Raw genomic sequence first — 23,852 nt, 5'->3', positions numbered from 1 at the left:
GGTTTTCTATTCAATGTGGTTAGCTGTTTAAATATTGATTCTCTATATGGTAATACAACCACTACTCATTTGTTTGGACACAGGTCGCACAGTTGTACTCACAGAGTGTGAGTAACCCAAAGTGTTGCGTTTCCTTGGAAGTCTGGTTTAAATGGAAAGTCACCCTATCTATTTTCTAAATGCATGTTATAGATCAGGGATGGGTAACTTTGGTCCTGGAGGGCAACTATCCTGCTGAGTTTAGCTCAAACCCATCCAAATACACATGTACCAGTAGGTGGCGACATGTGACTGTTGAAAAATGTATTTGTCATTGAATCATTCAGATTCGTTCAAAAATGCTGATAAAATGCTCTAGAGATGATTTGATGCCATACACTGATCGGTCTGCACAGCGCAGCTTCAAGTCGAACACACTTAATGAGTGAGTCGTTGAATCATTCATTCAAATCAATAAAAAGAAACTAAATAGACTAAAGCAATTAACATTTTGTCAAAACCTCTAGTAAATTACGTTATTTTGTTTAGTTCTCTCTTCAGAATCGTGGTAAAATCATTATTTGCAGTTCTACTAAAAGCTAAAGGTAGGTGAGCTTTTCTCAGGGTTGCAACTAAACTCTGCAGGACTAAAGTTTCCCATCCCGGTAATAGATGTTATTGTAAATTATTCATCCATGCATATGTTTTCATTTATTTATTTATTTTGTGTACCTTATTTTTTCAAAATGTCATAACTCGATCTTCCACTGAAATTACATAATAATGTATGTCGGCCTTCTGCAATAATTGGTATTGAGTGCACTTGTAGTGTACTTCAAAACTTAAAAGTATATATTTAAGAAAATAACAGTAGATAATATAATATGATTGATAATTGATGAACAGATGAGTAATTAATGGCATAATTTTCATTTTTGGGTGAACTATCCCTTTAAATTCCACTAATTGCATTTAATGTATATGTAAACAAATACATTTTCATTTATTTGTAAATAATATGCAGTTAGTCCAACCTTAACAATCAGTTTACACTTAAGTATATTAGTTATTTATTTAAAAGTATGCTAGCGTACTTCTTTTTCTCAAGAGTCCATCCCTACATTTTTTTTCTCTTCAATAATCCGTTACACTCGGATGTACATCACAATAAAGACGAAAAGATCTGTCGCCTACTACAGTACTTCTGTTACATCATGCTAGGTCTGTACAGCTCTGGATTACAACAACACACAATTCAAAAGTCCATCAAATATCAACTTAACAAATCCTTATTGCTATTATTATTATCATCATCAGAATTATATGTTATTATTATTGCTAAAATGTCCTGAATGGTTTTTGCACATTGCTATAAAACTTCTAGGTGGTAACTTACTGGCCCAAATCGCTAATACTAAGGGTTGGGGGGTTATTCATATTTCAATGCATGGGCACACTATGCTTGCCTTAGCAAACATTTCTAATCATGTTATTATGTAGGCTAAGCTAATAAGCTAAACATTAGCTGATAATACATTACAGATGCATTTGAAGTTGTAGCATGTATAATATTTTTGACCACAGGATATTATGGCTTGACTGATGGTTTAACATAATTTGGCCTTTCCTAAAGCCATAATTGCTTATAAACCCACCGATTACACTGGGAATTTGTGTGGAAGATTAAATAGCTCTATTTGTGAAGAAGAATTATATCAAAGTTTGCCAGCTCTGAATTTGAACTCTGTGACTCCTTAAACTGAATATGTTTGTGTTGTAATTTAAGGAGGATATGTACATACATATGCGCACACACACATAATGTAGCCTACATATAATTATAATTGTGCATATATGCCTATGCATGCTCAGGCACTTCAACTTGTACCTTGATTATGACAAAAATATTTTATGCTGGAAATAAAGAGTTATCCATTGCTCAGTTACCCTACCTTACACAAGGATGTCAACCTGACGTTCCATTTGATATTTTTGACAATCTATTGAAAGATTCATATCTAACCAACTAGGATGTGATGTTTCAGAAAATCCACAAAAAAAACCTGTTTCATCACAATTGAGGACACCAAAAAAACAAAACAAAAAAAAAATCAAGCGATCCAAAAAAAATGGCGAGTTTGATATTTTTTGTATCCCACCAACACTACACATTTGAACTCTTCCTAATCAAACACACTTGATTCATGTCATCAGCTCTCCTGGAGGAACACGGTTGGGAAACACTGGCCTGTATGGGGACATTAAATCAAATGTGTCATGTTGGCTTTACTGACTGAGGGACACATGAAAACGGAGTAACTGCGCCCTCGTGTGGTTTTCAAAGGCTTCTGAACACAGACATTCAACTCATCTACGCATGATCAACCATAGTAACTCTAAAACATCGAAAATAATAGGCTACAAGAGTAACCTTAAATGTAAATAAACTCTTCTAATGCGTTGAAGCTCCATAACTGACATACCTGCTGTTTCCTCACCATTAAAGTGGCATCCATCCATCCAATCCTCCTCATGAATGTTACTTTTCGGAACACGTCAATCATCTTGCGTGTAAACATTAAAATAGTCCTAACTATTCTGAGCGTATTTCTTACATTACTGTGTGACTGCATGTTTGAAAGCGCAGATTCGTCAAAGAAGCGTAAAACCACCATTAAAAAAACGTCTGAATGCCAGTGCATCAGATAAAATACCAAACATTTTAATGAATAAATCAACAAAATGGAAGTTTGTTGGCTGCCAAACGTCACTGTAACAATGTGATGGTCCACACCTGTATGAACTTCACTAAAAACTAGTCACTTCAGAGACAAAAAAAAAAAAAAAAAAACTAAGAAGATTTTAGTTTGTTTTACCGTTATATCATTATTTTTGAAATCCTTATTCTCAATTTTTTTTTCAATCACAACTGTTTTTAACATCGATAATAGAAAGAAATGTTTCTTGAGCAGCAATTCAGCATATTAGAATGATTTCTGAAGGACCATGTGACACTGAAGACTGGAGTAATGGCTGATAACCATTACAGAGATAAATAATTTTTGACATTTTTATGAAAATAACGTAATAGTATTTCACAATATTAGTTTTTAAAGTCTTTTTGATACTTTGTCTAAGGCAATGCAATTTATCCTATAAAAGTAGCTACTGTAATATAAACATGTATATCTACATATCTGACTGTATCATTATTAGATGCATGATCAGTTTAAGTTTAGAAAAGTTCTAGAACTTTGAAATATAATCAAATACACTGATTTGATTATAATAACTTGTTTGATCATATAGATCAGAAGAGCCAAAGACTGCACACATACACTAACCCCTGGTGGCATACATGTCTACTTTTCTTTAAGACTGGCATATCATTTTCATCCAAAAGGATCTTTTGAACAGTTACCTGACGCTGGCCAGATCCGGTTACACAACACAGCCAGACATCACCTGTGGCTCGGTCCTAACAGAGCCCGACTCCTCAATGGAAAGATGGATCCTTTGTGACGAGGCTTTCCAAGGAGCAGGTTGGCATGTTTATTGTGTTGCATACACACATATCAGGTGTCAGAGCAGCAGTCTCTCTCTCTCTCTCTCTCACACACACACACACACACACACACGCTGCTGTTTTACTATTGACCTCCACGTGGCATCTGCTACAAAGCACAATACAACACACAAATACAGTTCCCATTCACTAGTCAGTGAAAGTTGAGACGACTGACTTGTGTCATTCTGGTGTGGTTAAAACACTCTGTGCCGTGCGTCCTCCTGCTGCTCAGTTAAAATATGTAATGACTGCATCAGGACACCAAAGTCTGAATTATGAGCGTCACTAAGAAAAAATTATTAAACACTGGAGTGAGCAATGTTTAAGAACAATCCAAAATGACCAAGACAAAAGCAAGACACACACACAAAATCAGTTTTGAACTTTATTTTAAACAATACAAAAACATCATCTACAGTGGAAACAATTATATAAAAAAATCAGCTACAAAAATGTAACAAAATTAATGCAACATACCAAACATATAATGGACTTACTCAAATAATAGAAAAATAAAAAATAATATCAAAAGTGTTGTAAAAAATTGGTCAACTTTTTGGAGCTTATTTAGATTTTTTTGGTGTTTTTATTGTTCCTTTCTTCTGAGGTGTAGGTATCTCTTTGTTACATAAATCACAGACCCAGCAACCTGTTGTTGAGAGAGAGAGAGAGAGAGAGAGAGAGAGAGAGAGACAAATGGAATATTGGTCTTTTGGACTGTGGGACATTTTTTTAAATTACATTTTCATTTTTTAATGTTTTCTCCTTCATAAATGCCTGTTATAGGAAAACTGCTTAACACTGGCCCAATGTGCATATATATATATAATTTGATTTATTACAAGTAAACAAAAATCTTGCCCTAAATATCTGATCATGGGTTTGATGCAACCACATCCTATTTCTAACTGTTTCCTCACATCAGGCTTCTAGAAAGCTTATGAGGTGAAGTAAGATTTCAACTTTCGACAGCTCAAATTCAGCATGACATTACCATGACAACATTAGCTCAATATCCGCGCATGCACATCCGAGAGAGTGCGTCAGCTAAAGACTCACCCAGAGGAATGGAGTCCATGCCCACACAGAAGGTGTGGTAGCCACGATCACACTTGTCACAGAACATCATCTCCTCCTCATGGTGGGGCTGCTCACAGACGGTGCAGGTCTTGCACTCCATGCACTGCCAGGGATAACTCTTGATCTGGGACACCAACGCCACACTCATATCCAAGCAGGACGGGTGACCTGAACACAAAGTGAGGCTTCTCATCATCTCCGCTATTCTCACCATGCTATAAACCCTCAGGCTGATCCAACAGTATGCTGACACTTAGGAAATTATACTTAAGATTTCATAAAAACAGTATGTTCAATCATAAAGAAGACAATTTTGACCCTGCGACTTCCAGGTAACAGTTTTAGGATGAGTCCTGTCCTACTACTACATTGAAGAGGAATGTTTAAAGGAATAAACACTAGCAGTGTGGTAGACACTGAAGAACACTACATCAGGAAGAGATGGTTTTGACTTACCGCTGTTTTGGCACTGGGAGCAGTGGATGAGAGCCTCTGGTTTGCCTTTCTTGTTGGCCTCCTTACCCTTCTGGCATATGCCACATATAGCATTGGGAATGACCTTAGGCTGCAAGGGCAGAGTAATGCTATAAACGCCATGGCAACCAAGGTCATACACACCATGTGATATTACGCTTGAACCAAAACCACTATGATTTTCAAAATTAAAGGGATAGATCACCCAAAAATGAAAATTTTGTCACCATTTACTCACCCTCATGTTGTTCCAAACCTGTATGAGTTTCTTCTGTTGAACACAAAAGAAGATATTTTGAAGAATCAAATTGTTGGTAATCAAACAGTTGACGGCACCCATTGACTTCCATAGTATTTTTTTTATAAGTCAGTGGGGTCCATCAACTCTGGTTACCAACATCTTCAAAATATCTTCTTTTGTAAAAGTATTGTTGTTGTAGAAGTTCATTTTTGGGTGAACTATCCCTTTAAATGAGCAAAAATACCAGAATAATCTGGGTGCAGGATCTTAAAATTAATTGGAATTGCCTAATATTAAAATCTTAAGCAGCACAAAATATGTACAACACAAGCAACAAAGAAAAAGAAAAAGACCAACATCTGTATAGCACATAAATCAGGATAAAACATACACAACCATTAAAAATTGTTTGGGGTCGCAAATATGTTTTAAAGAAATTAATACTTTTACTCAGCAAGGGTGCATTAAACCGTTTAATGGATTAATGACATTAATAAATGTAACAAACCATTTCTATTATTTCAAATAAATGCTTTTTATTCATCAAAGAAACGTGAGAAAGATGTGTCACAATATTCCCCGAAACATGAAGCGCTGATAATAATGAGAAATGTTTCTTGATCATCAAATCATCATATTATAATGATTTCTGAAGGATCATGTGACATTGAAGACTGGAGTAATGATGCTGAAAATTCAGCTTTGATCACAGGAATACTTTACCTTTTACAATATATTCAAATAGAAAAATTGTTATTTTAAATTGTACACATAGATCACTGTTTTACTGTATTTTTAATCAAATAAATGCAGCCTTGGTGAGCATAAGAGACTTCTTTCAAAAACCTTACAGAGCCCAAACTTTTGATTGGTTGTGTATATAATTTAGAGTATATCAAGACTGATATACAATGTGACCATTTGAATGATTGTTTCAGTAACAAAAACATGCAGGAAAACATTTTTAGCAATGCATAAAATATTGCGATATTCAAAATTAGAATAGAGGAAAACGTACAAAAAATACATATATGCTATATTCTGAATAGTTGAGCTCAAGAAAGGCGTTTCACCCCAATAAACAAATACGCAATCGCAGAAGCCAATTGTAAAGCGTAACATAAGTGTATAAAAAGGTCACAACACCCAAAAAGTGGCTAAAATACAGAATTTTCTTGTGCTACTTATTACAACGCAGAATTGACACTTTCATTCAGTGCTCACAGCCATTAATAAATCTCTCTACAGTCTAATTTCTTTAAAACCTCTTTATTCAAAAGGTTACTCTAAATATGGACATGTCAAAGGCCCTACAATAAAAACTGTTAAACTAAAAAGAGCAATGACAACATTGTGCTGGGGAACCGAAAGAGGCAGGCCGAACTACAGGTTAAAGACACATTTAGATGTTAGTGAAGCTCACAGTTATGTTAACGGAAGGACAAACGCCTTCATTCTGTCACAGTAGGAAAAGCCGAACTAAGAGTATTACATTTTTTTTTAAAATAAAAATAAAATAAAAATCACATAACAGTAACAAGAACATTTAATGTTTAACTACAAACACTTTTAACAAGACTCAAGAGATTGAATAAAAGAGGGATGGAAACAAACAAGCCAAAAACACACTGAGAGTGAGAGGATCAACAGAAGCTGTACCTACTGGTTTAATAAAGGACTGAAACTCCACATTCACATCCGATTAACATGTTACTTGTGTAACGAATGTTTTTAAATGTCCGAAACACACTTATGGAAGCCTCTCTTAGTTAATGTATATGGGCAAATAAACCCAGATTATGAATTACTGAAGAAAGAACACACTTTAATGCGCCGTTCACACCAAAGATGATAACTAAAGTTTTAATAACCAAGTTCGCACCACAGCTATAACGAGAAGAGTATTGTTGGAATCACTTATAAAATGATTTTTTCCCCCCCAGCTGCTAGATGATAAAACACTGACAGCCAATCAGAATCCAGCAGAGGGCATAACTGCAGCATCATATGCACTTATAACAAACAGAATGTTATCATCCATTGGTGTGGATGCAAACATAGTTGTCTTTATGGTTATCATTCTTAGTGCTGTTAACCGCCCTTTAATATTGATTATTTAATGTTTAAGAGGTGGAGATAAACTGGGGCTGATAACAATGAAATACTAGCGGTTTACTAAATATATAAACGTAGTATACACTGCATACCGTTTACTTTTCTTAAAAGAATGGGCAGTATGCAATATAACTTTTGACGAGCAGTATGCAAAGATTTGCAAATATTTTTTAATTTGTGAATTTAATCTATTTTTTCAACTTTATACATTTTTTCATACATCATAAACTACATTGTGGTCACATGACTTCACGTTGAATGTGTTCTCATATTGAAAATAAATTGGTTATTATGCCTTTCTAAATTACATTTGAAAAAAAATTGTTTCATTTAATTCTGGAATTCCATCAGACTAGAAGGCAGTGCATTGTGGGATACAGTATGCACTGTAGTACACTGGCAGACTACTCTGACAAACATAGCAGATCATTCAGGTACTCTCTGGATACTGAAAATCTACATGTTATGCATACTCTGACAAGTACACTATTCTGGGAATATCCTGCACCAGTTTACACTGCTCATACTTCTTGAGATAACGGAACTACAGGGGAAACTAATAATTAAGACAGGTCGTCAAATAAGCCTTTAGCTAAGTTGTAATGTCAAAATTGCTTCAAACTGTCCAATAAAAAGATATGCAAACATTTCCACAAGAGAAGAAACCCAGAATATTAAAATGTTTTTAAAAAATGAAAAACCCATATGTGGGCAATCTAAAAAAAAAATCTTCTTTTTTTTGTATTATGACACTGCCAAATTACTGTTTGTTATATATTCACTTTGTATAAATGTTGTTTCGTACAAAAAGAGTGAAATGTTGTATTAGTAATGTGATAAGGTAAACCTTTTGTTGATCCGCCAAGCATTTTGACAAAAAAAAAACGTACACAATTTAAACAGAGTAAATCAAAGGAAACACTGATATCAAGCATATTTAAGGTGCCCATAGAGTCAGTATAGAAAACAACTGACTTCAACAATGTTATACCAAACAGTAGTTTGATAACCATTTCATGCCTGAAAGATAGTTATGCATCACGAGCATGACAAATAAAGGATAAATAAAGCTCAGTTTAAAAGTGCACTCAGTTTGTTTCACTGGCTCTTCTTCATCTAGCATCTTTAAAGAGACAATATAAACAAAAATGCAAACTGTCATCATTTACTAATCACGTGGCTCCAAACTTGTATGACTTTCTTCTGTGGAACATAAAATAATATATTAAGAACTAAAATATGAATTCCTTTCTTCAGCGGAAAATAAAATATTTTAAGAAATGTCAGTTTTTTTTTTTATCCATACAATGGATGTCAATGGTACCCAAAACTGTTTGGTTACCAACATTCTTCAAAATTTTTATGATTTGCAAAAGTCAGTCATAGTTTGGTTGAACTATCCCTTTTACGACTTATCAGCGTGGGTGAATACAATTTTATGATAGTTGGAATAGCTATATTTCTTCTGTAGTCCTATGATAACTTTGTATGGTTCTTCTATGGTGACTTTAAAGGGGGGGGGAATAAATAGATTATGATCCACAAAAGAGATTTGACAAAAAATAAACCAACGTACAAACATACAGAATGAGATCCATAAAATAAAAAAAGAATACAGTTCACAAATACGATAAAATGAGATTTGCAAATATTTTTTAATTTGTGAATTTAATCTATTTTTTCAACTTTATTAATTTTTTCAGCTAAATGGAAAAGAGCTTTAAAAACATGTTGGAAACATAAAACATGCTTGTTATTATTGCTATTTTGTTATTATTACTAGTAACTTGGTTGGGTTGCAACATGTGATTTCAAAACAATAACTTGTCATATGATTCGAGTCCTCATCCAAAAGTGCTATTCAAATCTGTTTCTTACGATTAAATTCGTATAAATCAGGGAAACCATTACTGAGTGCACTCTTAATATTTCTTCAACCATTTTATATCTATGGATTAACACTTTTCAGAGTTTAGCAGCCAAAGAAAACTGTGAACGTGGCCTTCAGTATAACTGACAGGCATGTAAGATAGATAAGATAAATATTGATAGATAAATAGAGGTATTTTAAGCTATATGAAGTACTGTTCACTTTATAAGGGTATTTACCTTCACAAGTGCATCAAAAAAAAAAAAGAAAAAAAAAAAAGCCCTAAACTAACAGCAGTACCACACAAAAACGTTATTGCTCAAAAGGTCTGTGCAGAACACAGGAACTGTCACTGGGTTTCCTGGCACTGAAGAAAATGAGTGCCACACTTAAAAAGGAAAATAAGTTCCATTGACACGGGAAGTCCCAATCTACGACCACCAGGGAGAGTGTGTGAGTGCATGAGTGTGTTTGGACAAGGTACTGATGATCAAGTCAGAAGAAAAGGGACTTCTCTGCTGAAAGTGCTGGAAAAGAGGGGTGGCGAAAAGGGGAGAAGAGAGGTGTTGGGTTATTAAAAAAAAAGATCAGGGGCTTTTTTCTTCTACCTTGTACCCAGGGACAGATTTGTGTTGGATGCTGCGAGGAGTGGCGTCTTTGCCCTGGGTGCCGGGTCGATCTTTGCTCTTGACTTTGGATTGAATTCCGCTGTCTTGGCTGTCTCCATCTGAAGTGTTTCCTGATGAACTGTCCTGCAAGTCAACAGGAAATAAATTGACCCACTTTATTTAACACACTTCCTCTCATCCACGATTCATTGCTGCACGTTATTCAAATGCAAAAAAGGGCCTTTTTGGATGTCTCCTTTCATATAGAGACCACTTTTCTCAATCCAATGTATTATTTAGTTAACAATAACAACATTGATCCCTCCCAGATTTTGGTGAGATTAGTCCATTTTTTAACCACTTCAATCAGAAATACACTATATTGGCAAAAGTATTGGGACACCCCTCAAAATCATTGAATTCAGGTGTTCCAATCACTTCCATGGCCACAGTTGTATAAAATCAAGCACCTAGGCATGCAGACGCTTCTACAAACATTTGTGAAAGAATGGGATCGCTCTCAGCAGTTCAGTGAATTCATTCGTGATACCATGAAAGGTTGCAACCTGTGCAATAAGTCCATTCGTGAAATTCTCACAACTAAATATTCCACGGTCAAATGTCAGTGGTATTATAACAAAGTGGAAGCAATTGGGAACAACAGCAACTCAGCCACGAAGTGGTAGGCCACGTAAAATCACAGAGGGGGGTCAGCGCATGCTGAGGCTCACACTGCGCAGAATTCGCCAACTTTCTGCAGAGTCAATAGCTACAGACCTCCAAACTTCGTGTGGCCTTCAGATTGTGGCCGAGCCGCTGCATCCAAGCCTTACATCACCAAGTGCAATGCAAAGCGTGGGATGCAGTGGTGTAAAGCTTGGGATGCAGTGGTGTAAAGAAATGCAAAGCATGGGATGCAGTGTAGTAAAGCGTGGGATGCAGTGGTGTAAGGCGTGGGATGCAGTGGTGTAAAGCAATGCAAAGTGTGGGGTGCAGTGGTGTAAAGCGTGGGGTGCAGTGGTTTTAAGCGTGGGGTGCAGTGGTGTAAAGCGTGGGGTGCAGTGGTGTAAAGCGTGGGATGCAGAGGTGTAAAGCGTGGGGTGCAGTGGTGTAAAGTGTGGGGTGCACAGTTGTAAAGCGTGGGATGCAGTGGTGTAAAGTGTTGGGTGCACAGTTGTAAAGCGTGGGATGCAGTGGTGTAAAGCGTGGGGTGCAGTGGTGTAAAGCGTGGAGTGCAGTGGTGTAAAGCGTGGAGTGCAGTGGTGTAAAGTGTGGGTGGTGTAAAGTGTGGGATGCAGTGGTGTAAAGTGTGGGGTGCAGTGGTGTAAAGCGTGGAGTGCAGTGGTGTAAAGCGTGGGGTGCAGTGGTGTAAAGCGTGGGGTGCAGTGGTGTAAAGCGTGGAGTGCAGTGGTGTAAAGCGTGGGGTGCAGTGGTGTAAAGCGTGTGATGCAGTGGTGTAAAGCGTGTGATGCAGTGGTGTAAAGCGTGTGATGCAGTGGTGTAAAGTGTGGGGTGCAGTGGTGTAAAGCGTGGGATGCAGTGGTGTAAAGTGTGGGGTGCACAGTTGTAAAGCAGTGGTGTAAAGCGTGGGGTGCAGTGGTGTAAAGTGCGGTGTGCAGTGGTGTAAAGCTGGGGATGCAGTGATTTACAACTGTGCACTGTTGGGTGTAAAGGGGTATACACTAAAGCGTGGGATGTACACTGTAAAGCGTGGGATGCAGTGGTGTAAAGTGTGGGTGGTGTAAAGCGTGGGGTGCAGTGGTGTAAAGCGTGGGATGCAGTGGTGTAAAGCGTGGGATGCACAGTTGTAAAGCATGGGGTGCACAGTTGTAAAGCGTGGGGTGCACAGTTGTAAAGCGTGGGATGCAGTGGTGTAAAGTGTGGGGTGCAGTGGTGTAAAGTGTGGGGTGCAGTGGTGTAAAGTGTGGGGTGCAGTGGTTTAAAGCGTTGGATGGTGTAAAGCACGCCGCCAGTGGACTAGAGCAGTGGAGACGTTTTCTCTGGAGTGACAAATCACGCTTCTCTGTCTGGCGATCCGGTGGATGAGTTGGCGGTTGCCAGGAGAATGGTACTTGCCTGACTGCATTGTGCCAAGTGTAAAGTTTGGTGGAGGGGGGATTATGGTGTGGGGTTGTTTTTCAGGTGTTAGGCTTGGCCCCCTAGTTCCAGTGAAAGGAACTCTTAATGCTTCAGCCTACCAAGTTATTTTGGACAATTTCATGCTCCCAAATTTGTAGGAACAGTTTGAGGATGGCCCCTTCCTGTTCCAACATGACTGCACACCAGTGCACAAAGCAAGGTCCATAAAAGACATGGATGAGCGAGTTTGGTGTGGAGGAACTTGACTGGCCTGCACAGAGTCCTGACCTCAACCCGATAGAGCGGAGACTGTGAGCCAGGCCTTCTCGTCCAACATCAGTGCCTGACCTCACAAATGCACTTATAGAAGAATGGTCAACTTTCCATAAACGCAATCCTAAGGAAAGCTTCCCAGAAGAGTTGTAGCTGCAAAGAGTGGGCCAACCCCATATTAAACCCTACGGATCAGGAAACCCTATGGGCAGGGTCCGAAATGAACACCCGCCAAGCGACAAATGCGGGTAGATTTTCAGTTTGGCGAGTAAATCTCAAAAGGCTATCCGCCACAGTGGCGGGTGAATGTTCATACCAAAATAATAAAATTTTCAGCGCGCACACGCTCTTCTGCCTCTTCTTAAGAGAGAGAGAGAGAGAGAGAGTGAGTGAGCGCCCCGGCCGCGCGCGCGCACTCACTATTCAGAGCGCCAAGCGTCAAGCTTCCTCCCGTACTTTTTCACAAGCGTCCTTGACAGGGCGGCCAATTTTGTCAATATTGTCTGATTTTGCTCAATTTCACCAATGAAAATAGTTCTAAACAAAGCCACAGCAGAACTGTTGTGCGTCTCTTGAGCAACACACAGCTGTGTTTCATTACTGAATGAATCTGTGGTTTTTGACTAAACAAGTGAGCCACTGACTCATTCATAAAAACGGTCACTTGCTTCGTTCCTGAATGAATGAGCCGTTTGAATGAATGAGCCGTTTGAATGAATCATTAAGACAGTGACTTGCCATCACCCATGCACTTTTGAATCACTACATTACGTTAGACATCTTTAAATAAAAAACCTGGCTTTATAGTTGTCTAAATATAAGGGAATGAAAATCTAATTGCCTTCTAATTGGGGTCTGAAGGGGTTTTTGGGCCCTGGGGATGTTTTGACATGCCCTGACATTTGTGATTATTTCAATTACTTATAACATTTGAATGGCTAAAGTCTGCTAACACTACCGCACAAACTCTGCTACAATATGTGAGCAGCATGTATGTAAAAGTTTCTCTTTCTTAGCAAATTATGTTCATGTGTTGTTAGTGAAAAAACTAAAACTTTAAGTCGCTTAAATAAGGCCAAATACTGTGTTCACAATACTTTTGAGTACTGGATCTTGTAGCCTAGATTTTTTTATTTTTTTTTACTACAAAATGATGTGAAAATCATCCTGACCACTTATTCACATACAACAATAGATTGATTTAAATTTTGTAAGACACTATTTGTGTTAGAAAGGCTGTACGCAAGAGTCTATGGCCATGCATATTGATGTGATTCACACCTGGGGACACAAAGACAGGGTTTGTTCAGATACTGTAAAAAGAAATTCCAGCACTACTTTTTTGGTTTTCAAGGACTATAATCAGAGATTGCACTTATCAAACAATATCTTAGGTTTTTGAAGGATTTTTTTTACTCAAATTACAGATATATGGTCTCCAAAATACAACTTGCAATGTATTTTAAAATATATATTAAAGCTGCTCTAAGCGAAACACGACCAAAGAGATGACGTTCCGATGAACAAATAAAAAAGAAGAGGGAAAAGGAGAACGTGCGAAGTCCCGAATTTACATCGGAAAAGCCTGTTTCAGGAAGCACGGAAGGAGGGGGAGGGGATGGGATAAGGAGGAGGGAGGGACGAGCTTGCCTCCGTTTTGTTTGACAATACTTTGAACGTCAACAAGAAGTGACGTCACCCAACATTATTGCTCAATAAATAATATTTTATATTATAATGTTGGCATACTTCATATCCAGAAATGGTCTGATGGGGGTTTATCAGATGGGCTGTTAATTTTGCGTGAAAAGATTGTATTCATTTTTTTTCTTCAAAATGTTTTAATTGTATTTAAATAAGTCAAGCACTTTTCAAGTACCTCTTCGTAAATATGGCTGTTTTCAAGGGTTTTCCAGGACTTAAGTTTCAAAAAGTAAAATTCTTTAAGGTGCTTTAAGCACCTTGTACGAACCCTGCAAAGATACTCCCCTATAATGGGCCTATCAGGGTGAATGGGACTGAGGGAAACAAAAGAATGTGAGTTTTTTCGTAGTTTATTTTCAACATACATAATCAAAATACACATAATGAAGGTCAAAGGCACAGTATTGAGCACATTGACCTAAACAGACAATTGAACAGTTATGCACCTTTGCCATTGCAGAGAAGAGTTCCTGTTCAACTGTAGAAACAAGTGAACCATACCTGGCATTTCCAATGTGTCTGCTGCTTCTTTTGCCATGCACTGAAGAACAAACACTGCACCAACATCAGTAGTCAGTGATGGAGCTTTTTTGTGACCCTGGATCCCAAAACCAGTCACATGTCGCACGGGTATATTTGTGGCAATAGCCAAAAACACATTGTATGGGTCCAAATTATAGATTTTTCTTTTATGCCAAAAATCATTAGGATATTAAGTAAAGATCATGTTCCATGACGATATTTTGTAAATTTCCTACCGTACATATAAAACATATTTATTTTTGTGAGTGAATGCAGCACAATCACGAACATAAATGGACAAATTTAAAGGAGATTTTCTCAATGTTTCGATTTGTTTGCCCCCTCAGATTTTCAAATAGTTGTATCTCAGCCAAATATTGTCATATCCTAACAAATCATACATCAATGGAAAGCTTATTCAGCTTTCAGACAATTTATAAATGTCAATTTAAAAGAAACTGACCAATGTGACTGGTTTTGTGGTCCAGGGTCACATTTTACCATGATCATATCAGTCCAATGTAGTTAAACAGCTTGCTGACGGTACAGCACTCTGAGAGACAAACAGTTTGAAGACACTGAAAGTTTGAGTCAGAAGGACTCATCAGTGGTGCAGGTATCTGATCACTGTATATAAAAAAAAAAAAAAAGCCAACAACTGATGTCAGGAGCAACGATATTACTACACTAGAAATCACTAATAGCTTACTAATACTGCCCACAGATAAAAAATTTTTTTTTTTTTTAAGAGTCCTTTTTGTAGTCATGACACACATATGCTGTTTGTATTATCATAGAATTCATGACTTACTCAACAGTAAATGATATCCTCCGCTGGATCTTCTTCTGAGGTAAATTCAAGGCTTATTCCACATATCGTGTCTTCTTCCAAAAATTATGAAACGTAGAGTAACCTGACGCAGCTTGATGGTTTGTTTATCCAGGTGATATAGGGGTTTACGGGTTCGTTTAACTCAGGTGGACGATTACCGTATGATTAGCCAGCGCTGCGCGTGGGTGTGACCACATTACACATAACGAGCTCAGACAGGAAAGTTTGTACCTCTCATTGGTTTCATAAGGATTACATAATCAGCGAAGATTTGATTTCAGTTGGTTCATTTAAAAGTAGACATTTCAAGCTCTCTATTCACATTTTGAAAGTATTCGCAGATTTTCAGAAAGAAGGTCATGGAGATTGAAACAGCAGAAAGTTATGTTTGTTATGTTTCGTGGTGCGGGTTAGCCCAGTTTGTTTGTGGAGCCTGGGGTGTCTACAGAGACCGCGTTTTTTTTACAGTGTGTTCAGGGGACAGGCAGCTAGCGGATAGTGAGGAGATGTTTGCTGTATGTGACAAAAAAATTTGGCCTAAAAAACGTGACATCGCTTAAGAGCACCTTTAACTAAAACTAAACTAGTCTCAGCCTCAGACGTCACGGCCACAGACTGTTGGCTGAACGTCTGATGCATAAGGCACATACAGTTGGAAACACTTCAGGAGTTTCGAATTCATCATCTGATTGGTTGAATTCTACAGGATTTCCGGGAGACGTGTGTGTCGCATACATTAACGTTCCGCCTGGAAACAAAGATGCCGTGGTGCCAAACCCCCTCATGGAAAAAGAAAGCTGTCATGTTTACAACTGTGATAAGTGCTTATCAGGATCAACTAAACGTTGGGATTTTCAAAAGTATGTAAAGTTTGCATTATAGACTCTTTAAAATAAGTTCAATAGTTTTTTATTACACTGTTATTGTAGGGACATCGAAGTTACATTTTCATGCCTCTAAACATAACGCAGAACAAAACGGCTGCTTACCATGTCAGTCAGACGGCCTCAGGGCGGTCCTTGGCCAATAAAAGCTGCTATGGACTCCAGACCTTCTACTCGTCAGTCTGAAGGTCTGGCTACGCGAGACTATAACTAAACCAGCTGTGCATTTATAGTCACGATCACATGAAAACAACTTACAGAGGAACCTTTATGTTTTTTTCCGTCTTCTTTTCCATCTTCAGCATCATCAGAGTCGCCATCACTGTCCAGGGCAGGCAGCTCTGGGTCCAGCGGAGGCTCAAACAGAGCTGTGTTCAAGGGCAAGTAGCGGAGCTCATTTGGAGAGTACCTGGATGAGGCAAGAAAAGCTCAGTCAGAAAGCTAAACAGTGGCTACATTTTAGGACACCATTCCAGCATTGTTCTCAAGTACAATGGAGACTACAGTAACTCCTCAACAGGTAAATCAGAAGCTCAGCAGGATTTGCAAAAAAGAAGCAACAATTTATTACACAATTCACCTTTTGTAGTACTCTTGGAACTGGCCAGGAATGAGTGCAACTGGGTATGGACCGGTCTTGGTTCTTTCTGGAGGGAGGACTTTGTATTTTCCTTGAGGTACCTGAATAATCTACAGGTAAAAGAGAAAGTGTGAAACAAATAAGTTAATTAATGTTTACATAGGTGTTCAGAGCCATTGTTAAGGGTGTTGCAGGTCCTAGTGTTTTCTACACATACTGTTCTACACAGAATTTTGTTAATATGCCTGCCTCGACAAGTATCCTTACTAACACAGTCGGTTACATCTTAAGTGAATGTTAACAGTTGAGAAAGAAAACGGATATGTATCAGTATAATGGATCCATGCATTCGGTCTTAGAGTGACAGCAGCCTAATATTAATGTTGCTCTCTGTGTCATTAATGTTAATCAAAAAAAAAAAAAAAAAACACAGAGAAAATCCCTATTACTGACTGTTCAGTTGTCTTTAATAACATTCGATATATTAGTTAGGGCTAGAAGCTTTTGCTGTGGTATCAAAGTAAAGTGTTATTTAAACAAGAAATGGAAAGAAAAAGTTATATTTGTGTCCCCCAACACACACTTCTTTTTTTTTGACGATCCGAAAAATGTTCGTGTCTGCGACTCAAAAAGTGCAACATTATACGAACCATAAGTTTTCCGGGTGGTTACTAGGATAATGTTATGTGGTTATCAGGGTATTCTTGCTGACTATGTTTAAGTCAAATTTTGTATGCCCTTCCCTCTATACCTGAGGGGAAGTGCTTAGGGAAGTGTACGTCTAAAAGTGGAGTGATAGATGCTTTCATTTGTGTATCTAAATGAAGCTGTTTTATATGAATTTTTCACACTATAGACCACAATCAGATTATCAAAGAACATAAGCATATCTTACATGTGTTTGAAGGTCAAAATAAGCCCTTCTCTCTTCCATCCGCTCTCGGTTGAAATTACTGTTGAATTCAGCAGCTTTTTTAGCTGCTTTCTTTATGTACTCCGGCACTTTACTGGCTTCAACTTTTTGAGGATTCTGTTGCTGCATTTGCTAAAAAGAAAAAGTCAGACCATTAGTACTCATTATGACCGCCGCTAGCGTAGCTAGCGAAAGCGGTCATATAGGGATTGTCAAAGGTTTTTTTTTTTTTTTTTTTGTCATCTACTGAATATTTCGTCAACGATACCAGGGACACCGAAACACCGGGGAACATGAAATTTGGTGGGCATGTAGCCCCACTAGACTTTTATGGAAAAAATTTGTTTGGTCCCCGGGGGCCACTCCCCCCCCCCCGCGCTGGGCCCCCCCAAACCCAAAAAATGCAGTTTTTCCTAAATAACTACCTGAACCGTGGCACCGAGGATGAAGAAATGTTTATGGTATGTTGGTCTTAAGGGCCCACATCAACCTAGCCCATAATCACTCATTTGTGATTTGCGCCCCTCCCATAAAAAATGAAAATGCAATATTATTCTGCTTTAATCGCCCCTATCTTCAGTTGAGATGTTCAGAACTGCACCATATTTCATGTGTATGATTAACTTGACATCCTCTGGGGGTATGCTAAGTTTCGTAGAATTTCATCCATGGGGGGGTATAAAATAAATTCATTTATGTGCACATTTAGTGACTGTACACTCATCGGCCTGTAGATGGTGGTGTTGAGCGAAGGGTTGCTGGTTTAGGATGATACTGTCACACACACACATGCAGGAATACAAACGAACGCAAGCATGCACACACACTGACATCCACACGCACAGACACACACCCATACACACACATACAAATCCACATGCACAGACACACACACACAAACACACACGCGCACACACATGTACGCACGCATACATACACGCACAGACACACACATACACATACACAGACATGCACATACTACTACTTTTTTTAGGTATATACATAAACACGCAATACAGCCAAATTGCTCCACGTCATTTATTTTTGTGGAAAGCCAGTGCAGGCCTGAGCGGCGGCCATATTTTGTACCGCCATGCGGTACATCTAGTTAATAAATAATATGCAAACAAGGATATAACAGTTTACATGTTTTTGAAAAAAAGTAACTTATGCTCACCAAAGATGCATTCTTGCGAAATATTATTCGGATTTAAAATTATTTTCTACTGAATATATTTAATATTCAATTTATTCCTGTGATAGTAAAGCTGAATTTTCAGCATTAGTCCAGTATTTAGCATCACATGATCCTTCAGAAATCATTCTAATATGATGATTTGTTGTTCAAGAAACATTTCTGATTATTATCAATTCAATATCAGTTGTGCTGCGTAATATTTTTGTGGAAACTGTGATATTTCAGTATATCAGGATTTTTTTAATGAATAAACTAAAGTAGTTTTACTCATGAGAACACAGATTATTCCGAGGTTTTAGGGCTGTCAGTTGATTAAAACAATGAATCATGTTCTCTGCATTAACATGAATTATATTGAACCTGCAGAAATGTTCCTATAAATGTATTATCGTTTCCAAATGTGCATTGTGTATAATAAATACATATATTTCCCTACTAACCTGCAGCAGTGTATTACTCATTTACAGTGTTTTTCACATACTGATCATATTTCATATCTGTTGAGTTTCCATTCCATTTATAAATGAATTTGACTGGTAAACAGGATTTGCTTGTGTTGTGCTCTGATTCCAGTTAAGAAATGTAATGATGGTAAACAGATTTAATTGTCTTAAACCTTAACGCATTGACAGCATTACTGCTATGAATATTACACATTTTTGGCATAAACATGTAAATGACATACACTAAAATGACTGTCAAAAAAGAAAAGCAAAAAAGGTTAATTCTGATATTATTCATCAGAATATCTCTTCTTCTGTCCCTGAAAATGTCCGGTTTTTTAAATATTCTTGCAGACTTCTCATTTTAAGTGGTGTTTAGTCCAGTAGGTGGCTCCAGCACACTGAACATATACATAAGTGGAAGCCAGCGAGCCATACTTTGAAAACTAAACCCAGTGCAAGTAGTTCATTGAAATAGATTTTTTTGTTGTAACAATGTATAACTCTTCAATTTTAATTGTGATCAATGTAATGCATCCTTGCTGAATAAAAATGATTAATTCATTGAAATAAATCTAAGAGTACCATATAATTTATATAACGAATAAAAGTTACTCACTGCACTAAGAGTGCTCACAGAGTACTCCTTAGTTATCCTCTGCCGCTCTCGCTCCTGCAGAATGACTGAGTACTCGGCATGTTTGGCTGGGTACTCCTTAATCATCAAATCAATAACTTCATCACTGCGCAAAGCAGTGAGACCTAAGGGAAGACGGGTGGAACGTCAATATAGGATTCTCACATTAAGTCTTAGACTAGGCTGATACAGTGAATTATTAATACTATTGTTAGTACATCACATTAAGCTACACATCAAGGCTGAAAAGCTGTTGAGCAAATTTTTAATGAAATCACTGTGTTGGAAAAGTAAACCATCTCATTATGAGACAATCAATCAGTTCATTTCAGGGTAAGACGAAAGTCACCTGTTGTCAATTTTACAACATCATTTTTTTTCCTGTTAAGCAAATTCAAGATAATAAAAGAAATGGAAGCGAGAAAAACTGAATTGTTAAAATCTTACCCAGTGTGCACTGCGTTTCCGTAATGACATTTTGCTCTCTCAGATAAAGTTTTTCTTTGTGAGACAGGTCTCTTCTTTCCAAATCTGGTATTAAGTTGAAAATTAGAACATGTGTTGACAGCAAAATACAAAACTTCATCTCTATCATCAGTAACTGAATCTGAAAATAAAACCACTATTTGACCGATAAACATGAAAACCATTCAATTCAATTTTCCCTGCTGAGAGTTAAAGGCTTGTCGCTCATACCTGGATATTTCCGTTTGAATGACGTGACTCCCAAGTACTCGCTCACTTGTTCTTGTAACATATAATACTCCCCTGTGTCATCCGGAGGCCATTTGTATTCTGTCAGATTTTCAGCAGGGAAGTATGTTGGTCTGTAATGAAACAGCAAGGCTCAGTACACACACAGTAACACTGGGCCACAAACAGGTGCAGTTTCATAGAAATAAATATAATATGATGGTGCAAGAAAAACTGCTAAATAGTTCCATTGTCATGGTGAAGGAATATATTTTAATAGTAAAATAATTATGGCTCATAAGAAATATTTCTAGATAAATTCTCTTAACCCTCACATTGGCCCTCATTTATCAAAAGTGCGTACACCAAATTTCCAGCGTACACCCAAAACCACGGTGACTTTGAGATTTATCAACATGGACGTTGGCGTACGGCACGCTCAAATCCTACGCCAGCTCAGGAGGTGGTGTACATGTACGCACGTTTTGAGTTAGTGCGGAAATGCGCAGAAAAACAATTCCTAACACCACAAAACGCACTGACAGACTAAAAGATATGATATATTATGACCCACTGTAAAAAAACAACAACATAGTAATTATAAACTTCAGTGTTTATTTTTGTGCAACATGGACTTCAATGTTTAATTTACCAAAGCATTTGATTTGTAGGCATATGTATTCCTTCAGTTGCGAGCCTGTGCGCTTTACCTGACGTTTCAGGGTTAGGCCCGGCTGGTGCGCACGGACTGGGTTCAGTAATGAAAGGCTTTCAATGACCAAAAAATAATTCAGACTGACAAAATAATAAAAATAACATTCTTCTTTTAAATAATAATAGTAATACAAATAATAATAATAACGAAATTCTTCTTCTAAATAACAATAAGCGTCATTAATAATAAAAATCATAATAATGATAAGAATATTACAAATTGTCATGCAATTATTAATGTGAATGAATGGTACTCCACATCACCATCACTATTGTACACCCCAATACATGTGACGTGATACGAAATTAAATGCTAATTGTTTCAAAACACGTGCTGTAAAATAATGCATTGTGATAGGTCATTTGCTCATCCAAGTTTCTCTTCTTTGCCGTCTTCCGTGTGTCCATGGCGTAAAATGAGGGCGTGGGGGAAGCGGAGACTTGAATATATAGGGGCGTGTTATTCTAATGACGATCGTTTTCAGCCGCGGCATTTATCAAAGGCAGGTATTGCGTACACCTGGATTTCAAAGGTACGCACAGCTTCATAAATCAGGCGGTGAGAGGAGTGTAAGCATAATCTTACGCCAACATATACGCCCGTTTCTACGCAAGAATGATAAATGAGGGCCATTGTGTTCTGGTCATTTTGGCACAGAGAGGATTTTCTTTTTCCCAAATGTGCTAGTTAATGCTATCGCACTGGACTAAAACTTCCTCACAAAGGGTATTACAACTTGAACTTCCCAAAAACTTTTATAATTTGTATACTTTTGGGGAAATAATTTTACTTAAATTTGTTATTCCCTATTCAAATTTAACATCACTGCTTGACTGCCTGGATATCATTGCATCACCAGCCAAAATAATAATAATAATAATAAAAAAATTATAATTCAGCCTACGCCACTGGCGAGGTTTAAAGGGTCATGAAACTCTAAACCAACTTTTCTGAGATTTTAACAGAGTGTGTTGAACATCATAGAGTTAATTTGTAAAAAAAAAAAAATGCTATTTCCAACTTACGGGTTTAAATTCGTCTTCATGTCAGCATCACAGGATGTGTCGTTTTCTTGCACTATAGTGGATTGATGACTCATCGGTGTCTCATAATTATTCATAAGACTGCATGTCCTCAACCTATGAAAAGATGCCTTAATTATTCATGACAGCAAGTGTTGATTTCCTATGACAGGCGCTTCAAACAGTGAGATGATCACGTACAATAAGTGAGAGATGCATTAATGAATCAAAAACTAGTTTTTTTTTTTGCTTTGTAAGAGTTTCTGTGTCACAGAAGTTCTCTTCAATAGATCCTGAGTCTTCGACACAAATGCGATTCATCCACACTGTGAGTGTAACCGGTCTTTACAGCCCTTCAACCAGTAAACGGCTTATAAAAACACAGCAAAAGAAGCCTCAAAAGTCATCAAAGATGCAACAGCATGTTCATATATATTTTCGATGCAGAGAAGAAATGCTGTGCATTAGCCTAAATTATAGCAGTCACAGGATATGTACTGTATGTATTTGTGTAATTTACAGTGAGCTTACGAGTATATTCTGTAGGTGAAATGGTACATTGCAGTGTGCATCTGTGGGAAGCTTTGATGCTTTTAATGAGAGCAAAATAAAACTGTCTGAATCAGAAGCCGTAGCTGTGTTGTTGGTCTCTCCACTCCGCAGCTCATCATGCACACTTTTGCAGCATTTTCAAAACTGTGGTGAGAAGAGAACTGACTGCTGCTGGAACAGGGGTTCATGACCCTTTAATAAAAACACCTGTGAGTGTGTGTGTGTGTGTGTGTGTATCAGATGTGCTGCTCACCCCAGCTCTTGGTTTGTCGTGTCACAGCTCCGGGAACTGTCCCCTGAACCCATCCTGCGTCTCTTGAGGGCTTGACTACCATCACTGGAATTCTCCTCAATGTCATCCTGTTTCAAGAGACATAAATAAGATTCCTTCAAGGAAATGTCAACGTTCCCCATTGGGAGGAATTGAGAGATAATGTTTACCTAGATCTAAAACCATACTATATTGCCGTAATAAACTATCAGTGCCTGCCCAAAACCATCTAAATAATACATGCTTTCATGCGTTTTAATTTCTTTTAGACAATAAGTTTCACCCTGAGCATCATCTATGTCTTTAGCTTGCTCTCGGCTAGCAGGCTAATAGTAAATAAACAAAGGCGACTTTGGCTCACATTCAAGTTTTTACCGACGCAGTAATAGCATATATGTGTGCCTCATATTCTACAATGTTATAAGAGTCTGTGCTACAAGATGTAGCCGTAAACACCCACAGACCTTCACGGACTGCGTCCCAGGAGTCGCGGGATTGCTATCGCACGGTCTTGGCGACAGAACAGCCGCCATGTTGATGTTCTGCTAATGAAAGAGTGTCGCATTCCGACTGGAAACTAGGAACACGAGGAAGTGTTC

The 23,852-nt window shown here is 37.8% G+C and overlaps 1 protein-coding gene across 2 annotated transcripts; it reads right to left on the bottom strand.

Moving 5' to 3' along the window:
- Positions 1–3,919: 3,919 nt before the first annotated feature.
- Positions 3,920–23,852, bottom strand: phf10 (PHD finger protein 10). 2 transcript variants are annotated; one of them, XM_082154624.1, is made up of 13 exons: positions 23,718–23,852; positions 23,236–23,342; positions 22,434–22,547; positions 20,697–20,827; positions 20,448–20,531; positions 19,983–20,125; positions 17,705–17,854; positions 16,810–16,919; positions 16,488–16,638; positions 9,936–10,079; positions 5,084–5,192; positions 4,607–4,795; positions 3,920–4,196 (listed from the first exon to the last, which is right to left on the bottom strand). In XM_082154624.1, the coding sequence occupies exons 1-13, from the start codon at positions 23,784–23,786 to the stop codon at positions 4,111–4,113; spliced, it is 1,587 nt and encodes a 528-aa protein (XP_082010750.1). In that variant the 5' UTR covers positions 23,787–23,852; the 3' UTR covers positions 3,920–4,110. The 2 variants fall into 2 exon arrangements, with proteins under 2 accessions (XP_082010750.1, XP_082010751.1); XM_082154625.1 differs by lacking the exon at positions 9,936–10,079.

The sequence above is a fragment of the Leuciscus leuciscus genome, assembly GCF_965113295.1.
Source record: "Leuciscus leuciscus genome assembly, chromosome: 22".
NCBI lineage: Eukaryota > Metazoa > Chordata > Actinopteri > Cypriniformes > Leuciscidae > Leuciscus > Leuciscus leuciscus.
This window is presented reverse-complemented; position numbering and strand designations above follow the sequence as displayed.

Coding starts and splice junctions, on each gene's coding strand:
- phf10 (XM_082154624.1), bottom strand. CDS start 23,786: ATGGCGGCTGTTCTGTCGCCAAGACCGTGCGATAGCAATCCCGCGACT. Junction 17,855..19,982: donor CTGTGAGCACTCTTAGTGCA/GTGAGTAACTTT, acceptor TTTTCTTTTTAG/CAAATGCAGCAACAGAATCC. Junction 16,639..16,809: donor TTCCAAGAGTACTACAAAAG/GTGAATTGTGTA, acceptor TGCCTCATCCAG/GTACTCTCCAAATGAGCTCC.